The 17,846-nt window shown below is 37.5% G+C and overlaps 1 protein-coding gene across 2 annotated transcripts in view; it reads right to left on the bottom strand.

Moving 5' to 3' along the window:
• Positions 1-215: 215 nt before the first annotated feature.
• TTC39A (tetratricopeptide repeat domain 39A) overlaps positions 216-17,846 on the bottom strand; it is a 44,670-nt gene continuing 27,039 nt past the window's right edge. For both annotated transcript variants that reach the window (XM_035537725.1, XM_035537724.2), the window contains exons 9-18: positions 13,737-13,845; positions 13,016-13,083; positions 12,826-12,885; positions 11,893-12,054; positions 10,085-10,176; positions 8,931-9,051; positions 6,511-6,622; positions 4,450-4,564; positions 3,647-3,763; positions 216-625 (exon numbers count right to left, since the gene is read on the bottom strand). In XM_035537725.1, coding sequence (XP_035393618.1) covers positions 505-625; positions 3,647-3,763; positions 4,450-4,564; positions 6,511-6,622; positions 8,931-9,051; positions 10,085-10,176; positions 11,893-12,054; positions 12,826-12,885; positions 13,016-13,083; positions 13,737-13,845 — 1,077 coding nt within the window. In that variant the 3' untranslated portion in view covers positions 216-504. The remainder of the gene's footprint in view (positions 626-3,646; positions 3,764-4,449; positions 4,565-6,510; positions 6,623-8,930; positions 9,052-10,084; positions 10,177-11,892; positions 12,055-12,825; positions 12,886-13,015; positions 13,084-13,736; positions 13,846-17,846) is intronic.

Raw genomic sequence — 17,846 nt, forward strand, 5'->3', positions numbered from 1 at the left:
TGAGAGCTCCTCCCTGCTGTGTTTCTTGTGCACTGAGATTTTCTCACATCATTTCAAGTAGAGACTTGGAAAAAGAGAAGCTTCCTTCTCAACTGCTAGCAGTATGAATTCAAATGAACGTTTAAAGCTCACTCTGATTAAATCCGTGAACCATGAAAAGTTTAGTGTTGCTTTTTTTTTCCAGTTGTTCCACTTTACGTTCTATCTTGCTTAGCAGATGTTGTGAATACAAGAAAGAAAAGGCACATGATTGAAAAGAGAACTACACAGATATAAGTATTAAAAAAGCCACCGCTGAAAAAACAATATTTTTATGGGTTATAGTTGGTTTGAGGTTTTTTTTTTGCCATGTTATCACATTGGATTAATGTTTTATGCATCACCTTTAAAATTTTAAATGATTTGGTTTCTCAGTGACTTGAAAGAGAAGGAAAAATAATTCTAAAGTGTCAGTAATTGTCTGCACCAAAGTTTGCAACAAACAGCACATCAAAGAAGAAAAAGTTACGACACTGCCGAGGCTCCAGAGTGCATTCCATTTTCTGGGGAGGATTTGGCTTGATGCAGGGCAGCTTGAATTCTGAAATGTGTTCTCGTTTCCATGGAGTAATTCTTGTAGTTATGTCTAAAACAAAAGCAGATCCACTCTGATGAATATATATATATATATATATATTTAAATATTTTCAAGTTATCTTTATATTATTGTTCTAAGTAAAACAACTGTAGACAGCAAAAAGCCTTTTCTTCACAAGCTCCTTTGTTGCCTACTGTAAAATACAAGGCATGTGTTTCTGGCCAAACAATGTAGCTCTTTGTTCTTTATTTGTAGTTCTACTGTCTGGCAATTACCAGAAAAATATAGCTTAATAAGAAATTGAATCTGTTCCACTCAATCAAAATATTGAGTCCATATTAAATATCCATAACATCCACTTAGTTTGCATTCAGAAATTAGGTGGTTTTTTCACTCCCAAAGTATGACTGATGAATTTGAACACCTATTTTCATGATTTTTTTCCTCATTTTACTAAGATGAGGAATGTGTGCTAACAGCAAGGATTTAAACATTTTGCAGCAGCGATACGAACCTTCGCTAGGTATGGTAAGGACAGGAATGAGACCGACAACCGCTGATAACTGCTAGGCAATGTACAATGAACATTGCATTTCCAGATTATTAAAAAGCTGAATAAATTCATAACTCAAAGATGAAGTTTTAAATTGCCTACATTTGGTACAATGGTAAAAAGAAAGATGTATGTTTCAGTGGTACAGTTTATTCTGGATACCTGTAGTTGTCTACAAGCTACTTGCCAAATCACAGTAAAACAATTTAAGAAACATAATAGAAATAGCATCCAGGAGAAAAGAAGCTAAGAATTCCAAGACCTCCAAAGCAACAGAGGTGGTATCTGCTGTTCCCAGGACCACAGGGAAAACGCAGACCTTACTAGGAACTAACATTTCAACTCCTGAAGAATGGAAACAGAATCTAGACACCAATGAAGATTAGACCATCTAATATTCTTTTAGCAGATACTGTCACCTTTACAGAAACGTTACATCAAGTATTAAGCAGTCTGTATACTTTAAAAGCATTTCAGCTCAGAATTCATAATTCAAATCAATCATGGAGGCAAGCATCTGCCACTGTAGCAGTGGCAGTCTCTGCGAAAACAAAGGACTCCTCACCCATCCTACACCAGCTTACAATTTTATGTATGCAGCACTCAAGAGGCTGACTGAGACGTCGAAGTGAATGGGTTGTGCTGCATGCTGATCTGAAACACTTTGGAGATTTTGCTGAAAACTAAGTAGATTTTGTCATGCAGACATTAAAAAATGCCTCTTGTATTTCTCATCAGCAGGCTGATATTCTTGCTTATTGCTTATGGTAATACAAATAGAAATATTTCCATGCATGACCAAGCCAAAACTGTTTATTATCTCATTCCACTCTTTCTCCTAGAGTTGAAACATTCAAGCCAGCAGCAGTACGTGGATTTAGGTCAAGTAAATCAAGCATCATGCACAAGCAGAGCACTCATCTCCACTCCTGCCAACAGCAAGCATAATTTTGCAATCCTGAAATCCACCACAGACAATGCGTTCTCCCCCTAGTGGCTGAAAAGACACTCAGCATTTTTAGCTGAAGGCTTATAAAACCTGTGCATTCTGATCGAGTGTATATAATGTTACAGGTGGTAAGTTAAAGGTTGAAGTTTTTAGTGATCGACTGAAATAAGACAGACACCCTTTTTTTTTCTCTCCACGTTTCCATGAGTGTTTTGAGCATAACAAGCCCGAGTATTAGCCTTTCAAACACTGGGTAACAAGAGATTTTTAAGAGCTGCTATCTGCTGTGCCCTTCTTTAAGCCAACATCTTCCCTTGAGGGGACCTGAGCCACACAAGCTGCCAGGTGAGAGGTGGGAAGGCTGAACAGGGACTGACAGCTGTACCAGACAGAGTGAGAAGCTCTGAAGCAGTAATTTCTAGGCTTCTTTTTAAGATTTGAGCAAAGAAACTGAGGATTTGAGGCAAGGCGTGCTTTGAGGAATGTGAAATTGACTGAAACAATTTCCACTGCATTTTGCTAATGCAATTTTTGCTATTCCTAATAACTTCCATGAGCCCACAGAGAATCAGGCTCATCAGCACAGGAGATTAAGAGCTGCAATATTTTAATTTTTATGTTGACAGGCTTTTGGCATCATCTTCAGCAGACTGATTCACCACTCTTACATGTTGGACTGACTTGGACAAAAGTGCAACAGAAGAACTCTCTGCGACTTCTTTGAAAGTTGGGGCCAGAGATCAGTTTTGTAGCAACACACCTGCAGCAGCGGCCGGTGTGATTCTGTGCACTTGGAAACGTGCAACATCTGGCCTCATTCAGCATCCAGGCAGAGAGGTGAACTGCCCTGCGGCAGGATGCCTGAGGGAGATGAGGGTTGCTTGGTTTGGACTGCCTTTTTTTTTTTCTTTTCTTTTTCTTCCCCCCCAATAGAAATCTTGGCCCAGCAGAGAAGCAAAGACTGGGACAGAGTCAAAATTCTATTTTGTTGATTTTATAATAATGAACATACATGATCCAGTCCAACTATTCCTGATAAACCTACTTGGATAGAAACATCAATCACAACAAAAATAGCAATGGCAGGTGTTTCAGCTGTCTTTCAGATGCAGACAAAAGAACACAAAGATAAATGAAAACTGAAACATCATCTTCAATGTATTTCATCAACGAAAAAAAAACAGCACTGCTAGCCATCAATCTGAGTAATATTATTTCAGCCCTAACACAGAGCTTTGATTTCATTTAATACATCTTCTATGGATAAATAAATAGACTACAAAAATAATTACATTTAGTTACACATGGATTATTCCTTATGGAAGCCCTTGACATTCATATTAAGATCTTTAAAATTATTTTTGCTCTTATCAGAATGGATTGGTAACTCACAGACTGAACAATCAGATAGTGTCTACTACCTGAAAAGGCCCAAGCCAAAACTAGGGCATGTCTGCTTCTGCTGAATAAAGGAAACAATGAGTTTCTGTAGTATTAATGTGTCTGCTTCCTACCCATCAGTAAAATAACATACTGACCCATCAGCAAAGACTTTTCAATTGCTTACTTTGCTCTTTCCAGTAGTTTTATTGCTTCTTCTCTTCTATCCTGGTCCAGATACAGTAAGGCCAGCTCCAACAAAGCATTTGGAATTAGATAATGGTCATATTTTATCTTCTTCTCACTGCATTGGAAAAGAAATAGCCTCAATATCTTGAAATGATATATTATTTCCTTCATTTAAGAGCTCCAAACACAAATAAATAGGAGATTAGCTAAGATCAGAAAGAGCAATCAATCTTCATTACAACACTTGTTGTGTTCTCTACCCAAAGCTACCTTCTGGGTTATTAAAAGTGTACTTTACATAACTATCCTATACAATATGTTATATCTTGGGATTTAAAAAATATTCCCTTTATTATAAGGGAATTATTAGAAAAGGTGAGAATAAAATGAGCTCTGTCTGTGTGAACTGAGAAGAAGAGATGCCATTTACTGCACGATGTATAGAAGTTCCAAGTACAATCGTGCTGCCATCTGTCTCTGCAGACTGCATTTGGTTCTTTGAGCATGGCTTCTTCATGACTGGTGAGAGGAAAAGAGGGAAAATAGCAGCAGTATCTCAAAAATTTTATGCATGTATAGCCTCCAAAGAGGAAAAAATATCTTAGTAAAAAGTACAGAATTGCAGTTCTTCCTCCTTACATAGCTAACAATACTGGCAATCAAAATTGTGATATCGAAACAAGTGAAATAAATACTAGAGATACTGTAGTCCTCCCCTTTCTATTTACATTCAGGTTGCAGTTACTTGACAGTTACTGAGAAATTCAAGAGTTCTCCTGCACACCAGGTATGACAACTTACTTCAAGTAGATGTAATTAAAATGGCCTTCTGCCTCTGCAATCTTGCCCAAATGCTTGAGGCATAAACCCTTTAACAGTTTTATCACACACTGGTCATCTGCTAGCAATTCCGTAGCTGCAAGATGAAGCAAATGGCACATTTTAGAAAACTTTAGAACACTGGAGACTTTCCTCCCTGCGGGGAAACTTGCACAGGTAGGTGTGAGTAAAATCTCGTTACTGGAACACAGGACAGAAGGAACTGAATGATCCATTAAGTTCATTCAGTGCAGTTTCCTGCTATCACAGACAAACTTGTATCACAAAATACTAGCTAATAGGAATTTCTGCAAAATGTGTGATACCACATCTTGAGCTACTGAATTTCACCTTATGTCTACTACTGTAGTCCTTTACCTAGTTCTTCCTCTGCCACCCCAGCTGATAAAATGCTGACGCATTCTACATGGAACAGTTGTTCCCCTTTGGACGGTCCTTTTGGAGGTCTTGATCCAATTGCAGTCATTTGTATTGCTAAATCCAAAAGAAACATCTATATACAATACATCATCAAAGCAAAACTGAGGGAAGATGCCCAAAGACATATACTAACTACACTAACTTAGAAGGAATGCCCAAAGAGGGCAAAAGGTGACGCACTAAGTATGTGCCCGGTCAGATGTCTCAAGGCCTCAGAAGAGTTATTTCACAAGAAAAACAAAAAGCAGATCAGTTATCTCTCTTGGACATCTGTTCCATGAACATGTTCATATGCACACATCTCCTCTACTTATAATACAGCCTACAAACTGCCCCCAACTGCATAAAAAAATCCAAAACATTTATGAACCTACCCTAGACACAACTGTGCATATCAGATTTGCATTTCGAGATGTTATTTCTGTTAACAGATTTACATCTTATTGGTGTAACTCTGTCACGTGGTATTGTTGGTGCGTTTAAAAATATATCGCACTTTTCAATTGTGTGTCCTCAGAGTGTTCTACAAACATGAATCAGCTTCCACAAATCCCTGCAAAACGTCAGCCTTATTCACTATTTACCAACTAAGAAAAAAGGGAATAGCAAAATAATTCACTTACCCAAAATAAAGTAGCAAAATGTGTGACAAAAGGTGAAACAGACAAATGACTTCTACTAAGATGTCACCTTCAGTGAAAATATTTTTGTTTGTTCTCAAATAATTAAAAAGGAGACAGCTTTAGCCATTTTTCCAAGCAACTCTTTCAACTCTAGAAGAATACTTGTGTAACAATGTGCACAGGAAGACGAAGGTCCTAGAAAAGACTGCAGTGCAGTGACATAACCACATTCCTTTGTCAAGACGGGATCGATACTTTTGCAGGAAGGTGGTATGTAATAATAAGATCAACTATTTAGTAAGGGGAGACTTTGTGATTGCAGAGACTGGCTGCATTTCTATAAGAGTTGGGGAAGATTGCCGAGAAATAAATGGCAATTCAACTTTCTCATGGATGGCTAATTAACAGACTGACAAAAGATGTGGTAGCAGAGCCTGTTCCAGGTCAATATTATCTCCTTTCTTATGCTCCTTTATAGTGCAAAGGAAGCCAATCCCTGATATCTCAGTTTTCAACACACAAATATCATTCAAGTCCACCCCAAGGACACTCCAAATATCACTCCAAGGTCATGTCATAAGTTGACAGCACTTTTAGAACAGAAGACTGATACTCGTCCATTCCTATTTATCCTTCAAAACTGAAATACGGTATCTAAGGATAACAAAGCTTCATGATCTAAGTAATCAAATCAATTCATATGCTGATTTTGATCTACCAAAATAAACAGTCCTTAATACATATCATAAACTATTCCTACTACACATCTGTGGGCGGAAAATAGCTTGCTACTATTGTAAGTTATTGCTATGATAAACAAGGAAAATTAGTCCTATCTGCGCAAACAGTTTATGGTTTCATAATCTACCTTCCTCCTATGATCAGATTAACTTTACTAACAAGCGTCTCTCTTTATTCACAGATAGTATCTTTAGCTATTGCGCTGTAAAATACCTGCTTAAACGATATCACTGATTACCTGGACTTCTTGCCAATGCTTCTTCTGCTTCAATTAAAGTCTCTAACATGCCTTCTGTTAAGTTGGGACATTGTCCAATTACAGCATAGCCATTCCAGATATACATCATTTCCTAAGGTCAGGGAGAGAAGACAACATTGTTAATTACAGTACTGGATAAACACAGCTATCAAATACTTATTATCTCTGTACGATGAAAAAGTTACAGATTTCTTAGCTAAAAACTCAGTTCATCAAAACATATTTTCATTGCAAATGGAAGCTAGTTACATTGTTTTTCAGAGCAAATTAGTCCTGGAAAACAACTGAAGAGCCATTTACTGCACTTGATGCCAAGGAAGATGCTTGAAGAGAATGCCAGCACAATCGCACTTATAGATGAAGGCAAGTACTAACAAAACAGACAAACATAACTTTAACAGCACATGACTATCTATCCTTTTATTAAGATCTCCTCTTGCTTTTCAGTTCTAGCCTAGCCAAGGCGGTGATAATAGTAAGTAGTTATAATATATTGCTTCCAGAGAAAAGTAAGAAATCTCAAGAAAGCAAACAGAACCAAAACCCCCAACCTTTAAGCCAAGCTTCAAACAAACCAACAGAATTCTAGAGCTGAACCATAAACCCCTTAAATTCTTCAGGTTTGTTTGACATTCCCACAAACAGTAACTTCTTTCATAATTCAACTGTTCTTAGGGTACCTTTAACTAAAAACTATTGTTTTAATTCCTGGTTGTTATTAGGGTTCTCCCTTAGAGTACATCACCAGACCAAATGTATTGAAGTGGCAACTGCCAAGAGCAATCACAAAGCTAATGACGTTAGTTTCTGTAGTATTTCCCACTGGTCCTCATGACAAGTTTATTTTATTTTATTTTTATGACCTAAGCTGAATATGATAATTTAGAGCTTTTCTTTAAAGTTTCTGTACAGAATAACTGACTTCTGGAGCTACTGTACAACAAGATGTCAGGCTACAATAGATGAAATGATGTTAAGTCTGGTCACTGTTGTTTCAGCATTGCTTTCCATGTTACAACACTGAAAACTGGTGTTGAACTTACTGTATCTAGCGTAGATTTATTACCATGGTTTAGACTCAGAAATACTCAAACTATATTTATTCTAGGCTAAATATTTAAGACTTCTCTCCTCTCAGCAAGTCCCTTCACATTGAAAAGAAAAATCTTAAAATGGGATTCTGCACCCATTCCACATCCTGAGTGCTTTCAACTGTTCAGCTGCGGCATCTGCTGCCTCAGAAATGCAACTGCAGCAGAAAGAAAGACTGCAGTGTCCCCACCACCCCAAGGAAAGCCTTTAGCACAGAAACCCGTTTTGTTAAAACTCCATTAGAATAGCCCAACCAAACTCCAGGTGTGTATATTTATTTATTCTCTACAATCTCTGAAACCTGAAAGGCAAATCAAAGTAATCTCATCATTTCCTCTCATTTCAGACTCATGACTTGGTTGAAAGCGGCCACTAGTGAATACCCATGCTGTGCTGTACCTTATCTGCAGGAGACTATGTTTGTTCAAGCAGCAGTGTGTCACATAACCAGCTGGTGGGCTGAGAAATGACTACTCACTGGTGTCTCCAAGAGGATCTCCTTGCTCAGGCATTTTTCTTAAAGAGTATTTACTAATTATCCATCTGTTACTCAAATAAAACAGCTCAAGGCACTGCAAATGTTAATGCCACTGAACTTGGCAAACCTGTGGAGTCAAAATCTTTTATGTTCTTTTACTTGGTCTTTCCAGACAGATTTTCGTAAGTGCACCATGTGCTAGGCAATGGGTGCCTTATGCAGTTGATCTTACCTGGCCATGGGGAACTAGCCAGCACTACAGGCAAAAAAAAAAAAAATTAACTGTATGCAACAGCTCTCTGGAATGGCTAAAGAAACTTGGCTGTGTTTCATCCTACCACCCCTGAGGTGCTTTGGAGAGCACCACACTGCAAACATTCAGGGGCACATTAAGGAATTGCTTACACAGAGCCCCCAGTTCTAGCATTGGTTTCTTGATTTTTTCCGCTCTCTTGTACCTTAAAGTCTTCTTTTAATAGTCTTAGTAATTGACACATGACAGAAGAGACCAAGGGCAAAGTTCTTCAAAAGGTAATTAAAAGAAAGCTGATAGGAGCATGCTAGTCCATAGTTAGAATAATGAGTTACACATGCAACACATTTATGTGTCACAAACAACTGGCTTAGTTCCCTGTGGCTGCTGCATGCCCCAGTTTTACAGCATTCCTTGCATTCATTTGGCTTTGTTTTGGGAACATTCCAGTCTCTTGCAGAGGTTTTACCTTAGAAACACGGAAAGATAGTATTCTAATTATCTTGGTTTTATTTCAATAAATTAAAAAAAAAATGTAATGGGTGAGGGGCAGGGGGCAGAATATTTCTGACTTACCAAAGGTGGAACAGGTAAAGGAATGGGGTTTGAAGAAAGATATCGTCGAGCTTTCCGAATGGCAAACTTTTCTGTAGGCAGTGATTTCCCTGCAATTTTCAGTTTCAAGCTGGGAACAATCCTGAAAGTTTTTTTTTTTTTTAAAAAAAAAAAGTAAGGAATTTTTCCTCTATGAACCTCTGGGAAAACAATATTCAAACTTTAAAAAAAAAATCTAAGTGGAGAGAACATTAAAAAGCTGCTTATTGCTGTCTCTAGGGAAGCAGAGCAATACATATTCACAAAAGCTGTCTTTATGCAGGACATACATATCTCTTTTAAGCTTCCACTTTAATCAAGCAGCAGAAATAAGGACTCTTCCCCACCCAAAAGAATAAATTAGGTGAGGCACCTAACTTATAAAGGCCCATCTTCACAGACTGAGAAAGAGGCAAGCTTGGCTTTTGTCAGTGTTCCTCCCATTCTCCCAAAGACCAAACTGATTCCCTTTGCAATGGATCCCAAATCCAATGAAATCTGCTTTTAATAATTATATAAGATATGGAATGCCTGAGAAGTATCAATATATTTTAAGCACATTAAAAAGTGATACTAAAATTTTATAGACACATTCTCAGAAAAACAAAGTAATTAATTTTGTTTGGTACAGCGAAATTTAGGCTTTTTAAAGCTTAATCATTAGAAATATATTAAATTACTGGGTCAATAATGCAAATATTTTCTTGCACATGTAACTATTTAATATTGGTCTCAGACTCAAAGCCCAAAAATCAAATTGTACTGATTTTGTCTCCATTAGCTGTTACAGGCATCTATCTTGTAGCATAATCCATTAAGGCTTTCCGATCTTACATGCCGTTTTGATTAAAAGAAACAACTGAAAAAGAATGTGAATGGTACATGCAACTATAGTAGCTACTGTATGGCTGACAGAACTAATACCTGTCTCTAAAATATTTCCAGGCCAGTAGAAATCTGCTGTCTGAATTCAGGGTCTTCTTTAGTCTAAGGGTAATGTTTCATTCTTCAATTTCTTACCAATTCCAATGCTATTTGTGCATATCTTCCAAACTGCACAATGAGTAATTTTGCCTCTTTTCCATATATACTGTGACTTGATATGAAACTGTTGTAACAGAGTTAGCAAATTTTACCTAAATAATTCAACTTCGTTGTCTCCAAAAGGACTGCAGTCATCAGGTCCAAACATACTGAGATAAGCAGCTTTCATATAAATATAGGTAGCCTGCAAATGCAATCAAGAATATCTGTACAGAAAAATGAATTTACAGCATCACCATTATTGATTTAAAGAATAAAACAGCAACAAAGAGGAAGAACTTGCTGCTTTTGCTCACAAATAGAAATAATCTTAAGAAATTTTAATCAGGAGATAAATATTTTCAAAAGTAGGGTAATTTTTAAAAAATCTTGTATGCCTTTGTTTTCTTTATCAGCTCATGTTCACATTCCAAGAACAAGTGTACAACTACATATCATGCTCGTATGAAATAAATTTTTGTATTTCTCTCATGAATACACACTAGAAACCTTATGAAACGGTTATACTTGGAGAAAAAAAATAAACAAACCGTATGGTTTGTGTGTCCAGTCACAACTTGGTAGCATATCTCAAATATTAAGTTCTAGAAAAAGCACAACAGTTTTTTAAAAGGTTTCATTATTTCAGATTATGAAATGTACTGATTTCATAGGGACTTGTGAGCAATTATATATTCAGCAACCAAGGAAAGCAAATCAGCAGAGGACATTTCAATATTTGGAACAGCAGAGAATGACAGTTGTGAGTTCTTGAGCAGTCTCGAAGACTGCTTTAAGGAGTCTACATTAACCGTAAGTTTCAGGAGTTTTCAGGAAAAATATATTAAGCTTTGAGTATCTATTTGTAGCAGAATGTAACAGTCCATGTATGTGACCATTATTTACTTAGTTCATGTAGTTAATATTTTGCTCCTATCATGTTGTATTTACTATAGGTTACCTATTGATAAGAAGCATCTTTGCTGCCTTAAGGCCCGTGCAATAAACTAAAGAACTCTTCACACAGTTTAAAAGAACATACATTAATATTAATCCTACAGCATTTCAGGATATTAAAGCTTCTAGTTGGGTAGTGGTCCACCACTAAACAAAAGTCCTGTGGGAGCTATTCAGACCAATGCATCTGGCTGAGAGTGTTGCTGGAATAGCCAGGGGCACAAATCCCTGCTCCAGATTTTATCCAACTGGAAGCACTGTGAGAGCTGCTCTCATCCAGCTGTTTGGACCTTATGTCAGTTTTGGTTGCACTCGGCCAATATGTGCAACTCTACCAACATGTGTAGTAGAAAAAAAACCAGAGATATGCCTCAATATACACATAGTGTCATCACACTGAGGAGAAACAAACCGGTGAACACCAGTTAACCCCACCCACCCACCCACCAGACTTAAAAACCTTCTGACAGATTTCCCTATGATTCAGGTGAAGGTGGAGTGAGAGAGGAAATTTACCAAGGTTCTGGACTTGAAAACTTCTCATTTTCAGATGCACAGGGCAAGGTGCTTCTTTGAGTTGCGTTTATTATCCTAGAGGCACCATCATGGCTAATCTCACTCATCACCAAAAGAGCTTATAATGTTAAGAAAGAAATGACAACTTGCCACTAACTGCAATGTGTTGACAAAACAACCAGTTAATCCACAGCAGAACATCTTTAACAGGCTGTTCTTCATCTACAAATGAGGCCCAAAAGGTTTCCATTTGCCCACAGTCTGTTCAGATTTGAATGTTCACAACTCACATTGTTTTGAAAAAGCCACAGCAGACCAGGATTTGTTTTACAATTTTCACCCAGCTCAAAGGTACAAAAAAGTCAACTCTACTTGATTAAAAGTTAACAGATAACACAGGGCCTTACACCTGTCACTAAATGTTTCCTTCTTGTTCTGCTTAACTTACCTTTGACCAAGTGTTTTCTTTGCTTAGCAGATCTGCATAAAAGAACGCCATCTTCCACTGGCGCTTGTAGGTGAAGCACCACATGAGCTCCCAGTAACACATGTGATGAAACTGCTTCCAGTACTGCTGAGCCTCGCAGCATTCTTCATACCTATTAACTGCCTGAACACAGAGATTTCCAAACACTGCCTTAATCACATGTAAATGCATGTACACCAGAGCTGTAATAGACATTTGGTCTTCATGATCTGCTTCCATAGCTCCTGCAGTTTCCAAATTAAAAACAGCCTAGTATTCCCCAAGATCATGTCTGCTGGCTTCACATAAGAGATCCTTGGCTCCACAGGCATCCTGGGGTTAGCAAGTTTACCCTTGCAATAGAGCTCCCCATTCTTGGAAGTTTTATGTTCAGTCCTAAGTACACGCAAAATGAATGCATGTCCCTAGGGAAACTGGGAAACTAAAGTCAGAGGACAGATGCTCAGCTGACATTTGTCATAACTCCAAAGACTTCAAGGGAGCTACAGCACTGCACATCAGCTGATACAGTGTCTCAAAATATCTTTGACGTGCATTCTGCAACACCCTAATTCTTGCAAGTCTTGTATGACTCTCCGTTCAGACTTAAGGCAAATGATTACCATGGGATGTTTCTAAAGGTACAACTCACTTCAGGATAGGAAAGACAATGACAAAACTGTGTCATTAATAGTGGTGGATTAGGTTATCACCAGAAATCAAGGGTAATGATATGAGCTGGTGAAACAAGCTGGTCAAAATAGTTTTCAAAATTCCTACTTGTATTCATGAGCTATAAATTACATACAGGCCAAAGAAACAGGAAGCATTAACCAAAATGGAAGCATTGTTCCTGTAGGAGTTTTTCTGAAGCTTTTGAGGCTTATTTTTTCCAAGAGCAAGTGGATTACTTACCGCATCAATATTACCCTTCAGTGTTTCTATCCTGCCTGCAAAAAACAGGAATATGGCTCCCTGTAATAAATAATAATAAAAATACAAGTATTCTTTAACAGTTTTCAAGCTGACCATACAGTCTAGATCTTTGTTATTTGGCAGGGAAACATTAAACAATCATACCAATCTGAATTATGATTCATTTTACCTTTGGATAGCGAGCCAAGTAAGGTTTAAGTAGCCTTTCTGCCTCCTCAACATTTCCTTTTCCTGTCCCTAAAATGCATAATAATGCAAGTAATAAAAACAGTAAGAAAAAACACACACACACAAAAACACAAAAAACAGGAGGACAAGGTACTGATTAGCCATCCTCATCTGGCTGATACAGAAGTTCCTCTGTCTGTTAAGTTAGGTATAAATACAGTTTCACTAAGCCAGCAAGCAGGAAGATTCAAACAATATTGTGCTTAGTGACTTGAAAACTCATTTATGAGTAGACAAACACACTTTGAAAAAGGTCTAACAGTAGATAACTGGGAAGTTTATTCTTTCAGTGAGAAGCTATCAACTCTCAAAAAAGACCGATGATATACAAACACAAACAAAGTATTCAGGAACTCATCTCACTTATAGCCACAATTTCAGCTTCCCAGTTAATACACCTGATTAGAGAAGAAAGATTTAATTCTCATGACTTCTTTTGCTACCCCCATTTTCTCCTTTGTTATGCATTACACAAACCTCCATCTTGAAGATTAAGATACTCTCTGGTTACGATCACTACTGTAAAATCACCCCAAAATGATGTATATTTCATCTGAGTGTGAACAAATATTTTGCCAACAAATAGGTGTTGAAATCATCTTTTTCCCCTTTGTCTCCCACAAGAACTAATCAAATCCAAGAGTTATTATAAACAATCTTACCTAACACAAAGGTCATGAAAGTATGATAGCAAAGCAACAGCATGGTACACAGCACCGACCTAAAGCTGTATGATGACGCTCCTTCTTGAAGCTGCAGCAGACCATGCTCCTGTGCAAACAAAGGTGAGGAGGAGAAAGTATTAGAAAAGAACCAAAGTTATTTTTTGATATATATATATATATATATTTACCTTCTGCAATGTCATCTATAGATTGCTCACTCTCAAATTCCCAAAATACACTGATGTAAATTACTTTTATAGCAATCAGAGAGATTATATTAACAGTTTTTTATGGAGTAACTGCTTAATCTCTGGAAAACATCCCATGACAGAGCAGCAATTTGTGATTTATTACTCAGTTAAGGTAAGAGAATGTGAAACAACTTATCACCATCACCCAAGTGCTGCTAAACAACATTTCAATAATGAAAAAAGCACAGTTTTAAAATGCCTGGCAAATAATATTGATCATCTTTGTGCAGTGTGTCCGTGTTTGTTGTTATTCACTGCAGGAGCAAGTTAAAGACATCAAGGAAACAATATCTGCAACTAGCAGGACAAAGGATAACAGTGCAAAAGGATGTCTGTAATTATGTCAACAAAAGAAGCCTTGCAATGGTGCTGGCCCTCTACCAGAGGTGGGGAAAAAATCATGGAAAGAAGAACGTTCCTGTTCTCTTTGGGAAGAACTACAGCGATCAAGTATCGTGCTGTATTCATATTCAAAGGGAGCATTAAGGATTCAAGCTCCTGAGACAACAGTATTTACCAATCCCTTTCTAGGACTGGTTCCCTGCTATCAATGGCAAGAATATAAATATACAAACATATTAACCATGAGATTTGCTTCCTAGTAAACACACACAGTAAGATGTTCGCTTTATGCTGGGGAAAATTCTGTTTAAAAGTTGCACTATGACTGCAATGGAAAATTACTAGAACATGATGTATACAACTATAAAGACATCCATTCAAACCAGCTACACTATAAATAGGGACCCTGAGGGATGTCTCTGGAGCCACTGCAGAAGGTGTCACAGGGAATACTCAGCGCATGATCTCAACACAGATTTTCATCTTTTGTGTGTCCTTGCCCATGGAAAGGTGTTACACTACATGACCTTTACCATTTACTAGACAAACCCTGAAGCCTGTAACCATATTCTTATTTTGATCATACATTTATGTTTTCACTTAACTAGTGTGGTTATTTTTTTTAAATGTAAATACAGTTATTTTGAGTTTTAATAAATCTTAATTTATTTATTACTGTTATGAGTAAAGTAATGGGTACCATTAACACACCTGCAAGAGAATTAGTATGACATCTAGCCTGGATAAAATAATGAAAATACTGACTTGTACATCACTTCAGAAGAAACTTAAAAGATAGGAAAATCATTACTGAAAATCAATGACTTTATGGAAAGCAAGCACTCTTGAAATAAAGCCAACTTCATTTTCCGCTGAAAGCAAAAGTTTGATTGATACAAATAACTAACAAAATATGATACACTCAGCTTCTTCCACCTGCTCAGATGAAAACCACAAATATTTGGATTTTTTTAAAAAGTAACACTGTTGTACTGCAAGGTCGAAGACAAAACATTTTGTGGAATGAATTTGGCAGAAAAAAAATCCAAAGTAGACTTCCAAAGTAGATTTTTTAAAGTGAAAAATCTTCAGGATGGATATTTTACTGAGTCTTTACAGACATCAGTAAAAGGCCTTACAGTGTTAGATATCTTTCATATAATATAAAAATACATGTAAAATGGCTTCTGCTCATATTTGTGAATAACACTAAGAATGACAGAGAAACAAACTATATTAATTATATAAAACAATTTACTTGTCAAGTTGATCTCACTCATGTATTTTAGTCCAAAAAATGTATTTTAAGATAACCAAAACCAATATTATTGTCTGTATGAACAAGGAAGGCAGCCCATATCCACCCTATCTGGGACAGCATCTGGGAAAGCTGTAACTGTGAAGAAAATCTATTAAGAAATTGCCCGTTCTTTAGAAAAGACAGCTGCAAATCTGGCATACATCAGCCCAAATTCTTAAACTGAGTGGTTACACAGGTATGGGAAGCTCACTGAGCAAGTTAGTTCACTGTCATGTCTAGAATCCTATTTTGTCCCACATAGGTAATTAAAGACTGCTTACATTTCACTCTGCTACTGGAATACCCCAAACTTTCTATATTAAAATAACAATATAATCAGTAAACACAGTTAAAAAAAAGAAATCTAGAAGTGGTTATTACTACTATTGCAATGCTTGCTTGTAGAGAAGACTGCAACATAGCTGCTTCTCCCAAAAACACTCTTGCAACCTGCTTTTGTTATGGCAAGATCTCCAAAGCGGGATGACGAAGGGTGTTCCTGAGAAGCACATTTTAGCTACCATGTCCAGCCAGCCAGACTCCCTAGGCTCCCTTTGTGGCTGGTAGAGAGAGATGTACTCCTGGAAGGAACGATTCAGCACAGAAGCCCAAGTCAGACACACTGAATCACCTTTTTAAGCACCTACTCTTATTCCACAGGGAGCCTACAGAAATTAGCCAGCAAACCTGATCAGGTAGGATAGGTGTCGTGAGTTGGACAATGCTATTACACCCACATGATCCTCAGTGGGGATCAGCTGAGGATCTCAGCACCAAATCACAGGCTGCTACTATTTAAGCCTAAGGAGTTACTCTGTGAACAAATTATACTCACTGGAGCCAGTCAGTATAATCGAGTACATTACACCTAATTGTTAGGACGCACCTTTTAACACCTGTAAATACCTCCCACACCTATGCCACTGGTGACAGGAGCAATGCCAAACCACCAGGACGTTCTTCCAAACAAAGTCTATTGCTACAATGTAAAACAGATGTCAAGGCAGCAAGTATTAATAATTTCTCTAAAATACTTAAACGACAGTAACACAAGATGCAGGTTACCATGAAGAGCATAAGCTATAACACAGAGGAGAAAGCAACACATTTTTCTTACAGACAAATGTCATGATCCAATGCAGTATCCCTTACCTTTCTATGCAAGTTGCTCAGAACATTCCATACTCTTTTAATTCCCTATACTGTCGCTACATGACATGGAAAAGCAGTATCCCATTGATGTGATCCTTGTTCCAAGACATACAATATTCTCTCATTCAGGCGTCCCACACAAGCAGCGGGGGATTCCCACAGTGAATGTGGCACAAACAAGGACAATGCTCAAAACCATCATGAGACAGCATACAGGCTGGTTCCTACCTATTTCAGCTGTGACTGACTAAAATCCATCTCATTTGCTGAAGTGAAAGCTCTTCAATTATATTTTAAATCATTCTTGTTTAATTACAGATCTTTACAAAGGAAGCAAAACAAGGTCACTGTTCATGTCCCATGACTTGATCACATTACTACAGGTGTAGCAAGTAGGATGAATGATAGCTTTTATGAAGAACTAATTAAACTGGTAGCCTGGGCACTTGAATGCATTAAGTAACTTCAGTTTAAAATTTGCAGGAGACCAAAATGCAAATCAAAAAGATGCTTCCTGGGAAAATGAAATTCAATTTGTTACAAATTGAGACATCAAAAATATTCCTCAGCTCAGCTGCTTTGGGAAAAAGCATCCTCCCGCTTCAGAAAGTATAATTTGAAAGAAATTGGTTCTATCCGAAAATTCTTCTGCTTTCCCCTGAAATCATGCTGCCAGCTGACCCTCTGACAAGCTGCACTTAACTTATGGTGGACCCGTGTCAAACTTTTCTACAGCTTAGCAACACAATATCTGTAGCATTCTATAAAGTAAGAATGACAGTACATGTCAGCCTGAGGAGTCTTGTGATCTCACACCAGCAGTTAGTCACCATTAAGCACAAAAAGTCCGGATGGGACACATTCTGCACCTGCTGCCCAGAGTGGGTAAGGCCTGCCTCCCCTGTTACAGAACAGTGGCCTAGCCAACACATGATATATACCTCAACCCACCAAGAATTTCTTATGAAATCGGGTAAAACTGCATTCCTGTGCCTTGAATCTCAATATTCAAATGCAGGGTCTTTGCCATGATACACAAATAAACCCTTAGTTTGACCAATG

The sequence above is a fragment of the Cygnus atratus genome, chromosome 8 (assembly GCF_013377495.2).
Source record: "Cygnus atratus isolate AKBS03 ecotype Queensland, Australia chromosome 8, CAtr_DNAZoo_HiC_assembly, whole genome shotgun sequence".
NCBI classification, from domain to species: domain Eukaryota; kingdom Metazoa; phylum Chordata; class Aves; order Anseriformes; family Anatidae; genus Cygnus; species Cygnus atratus.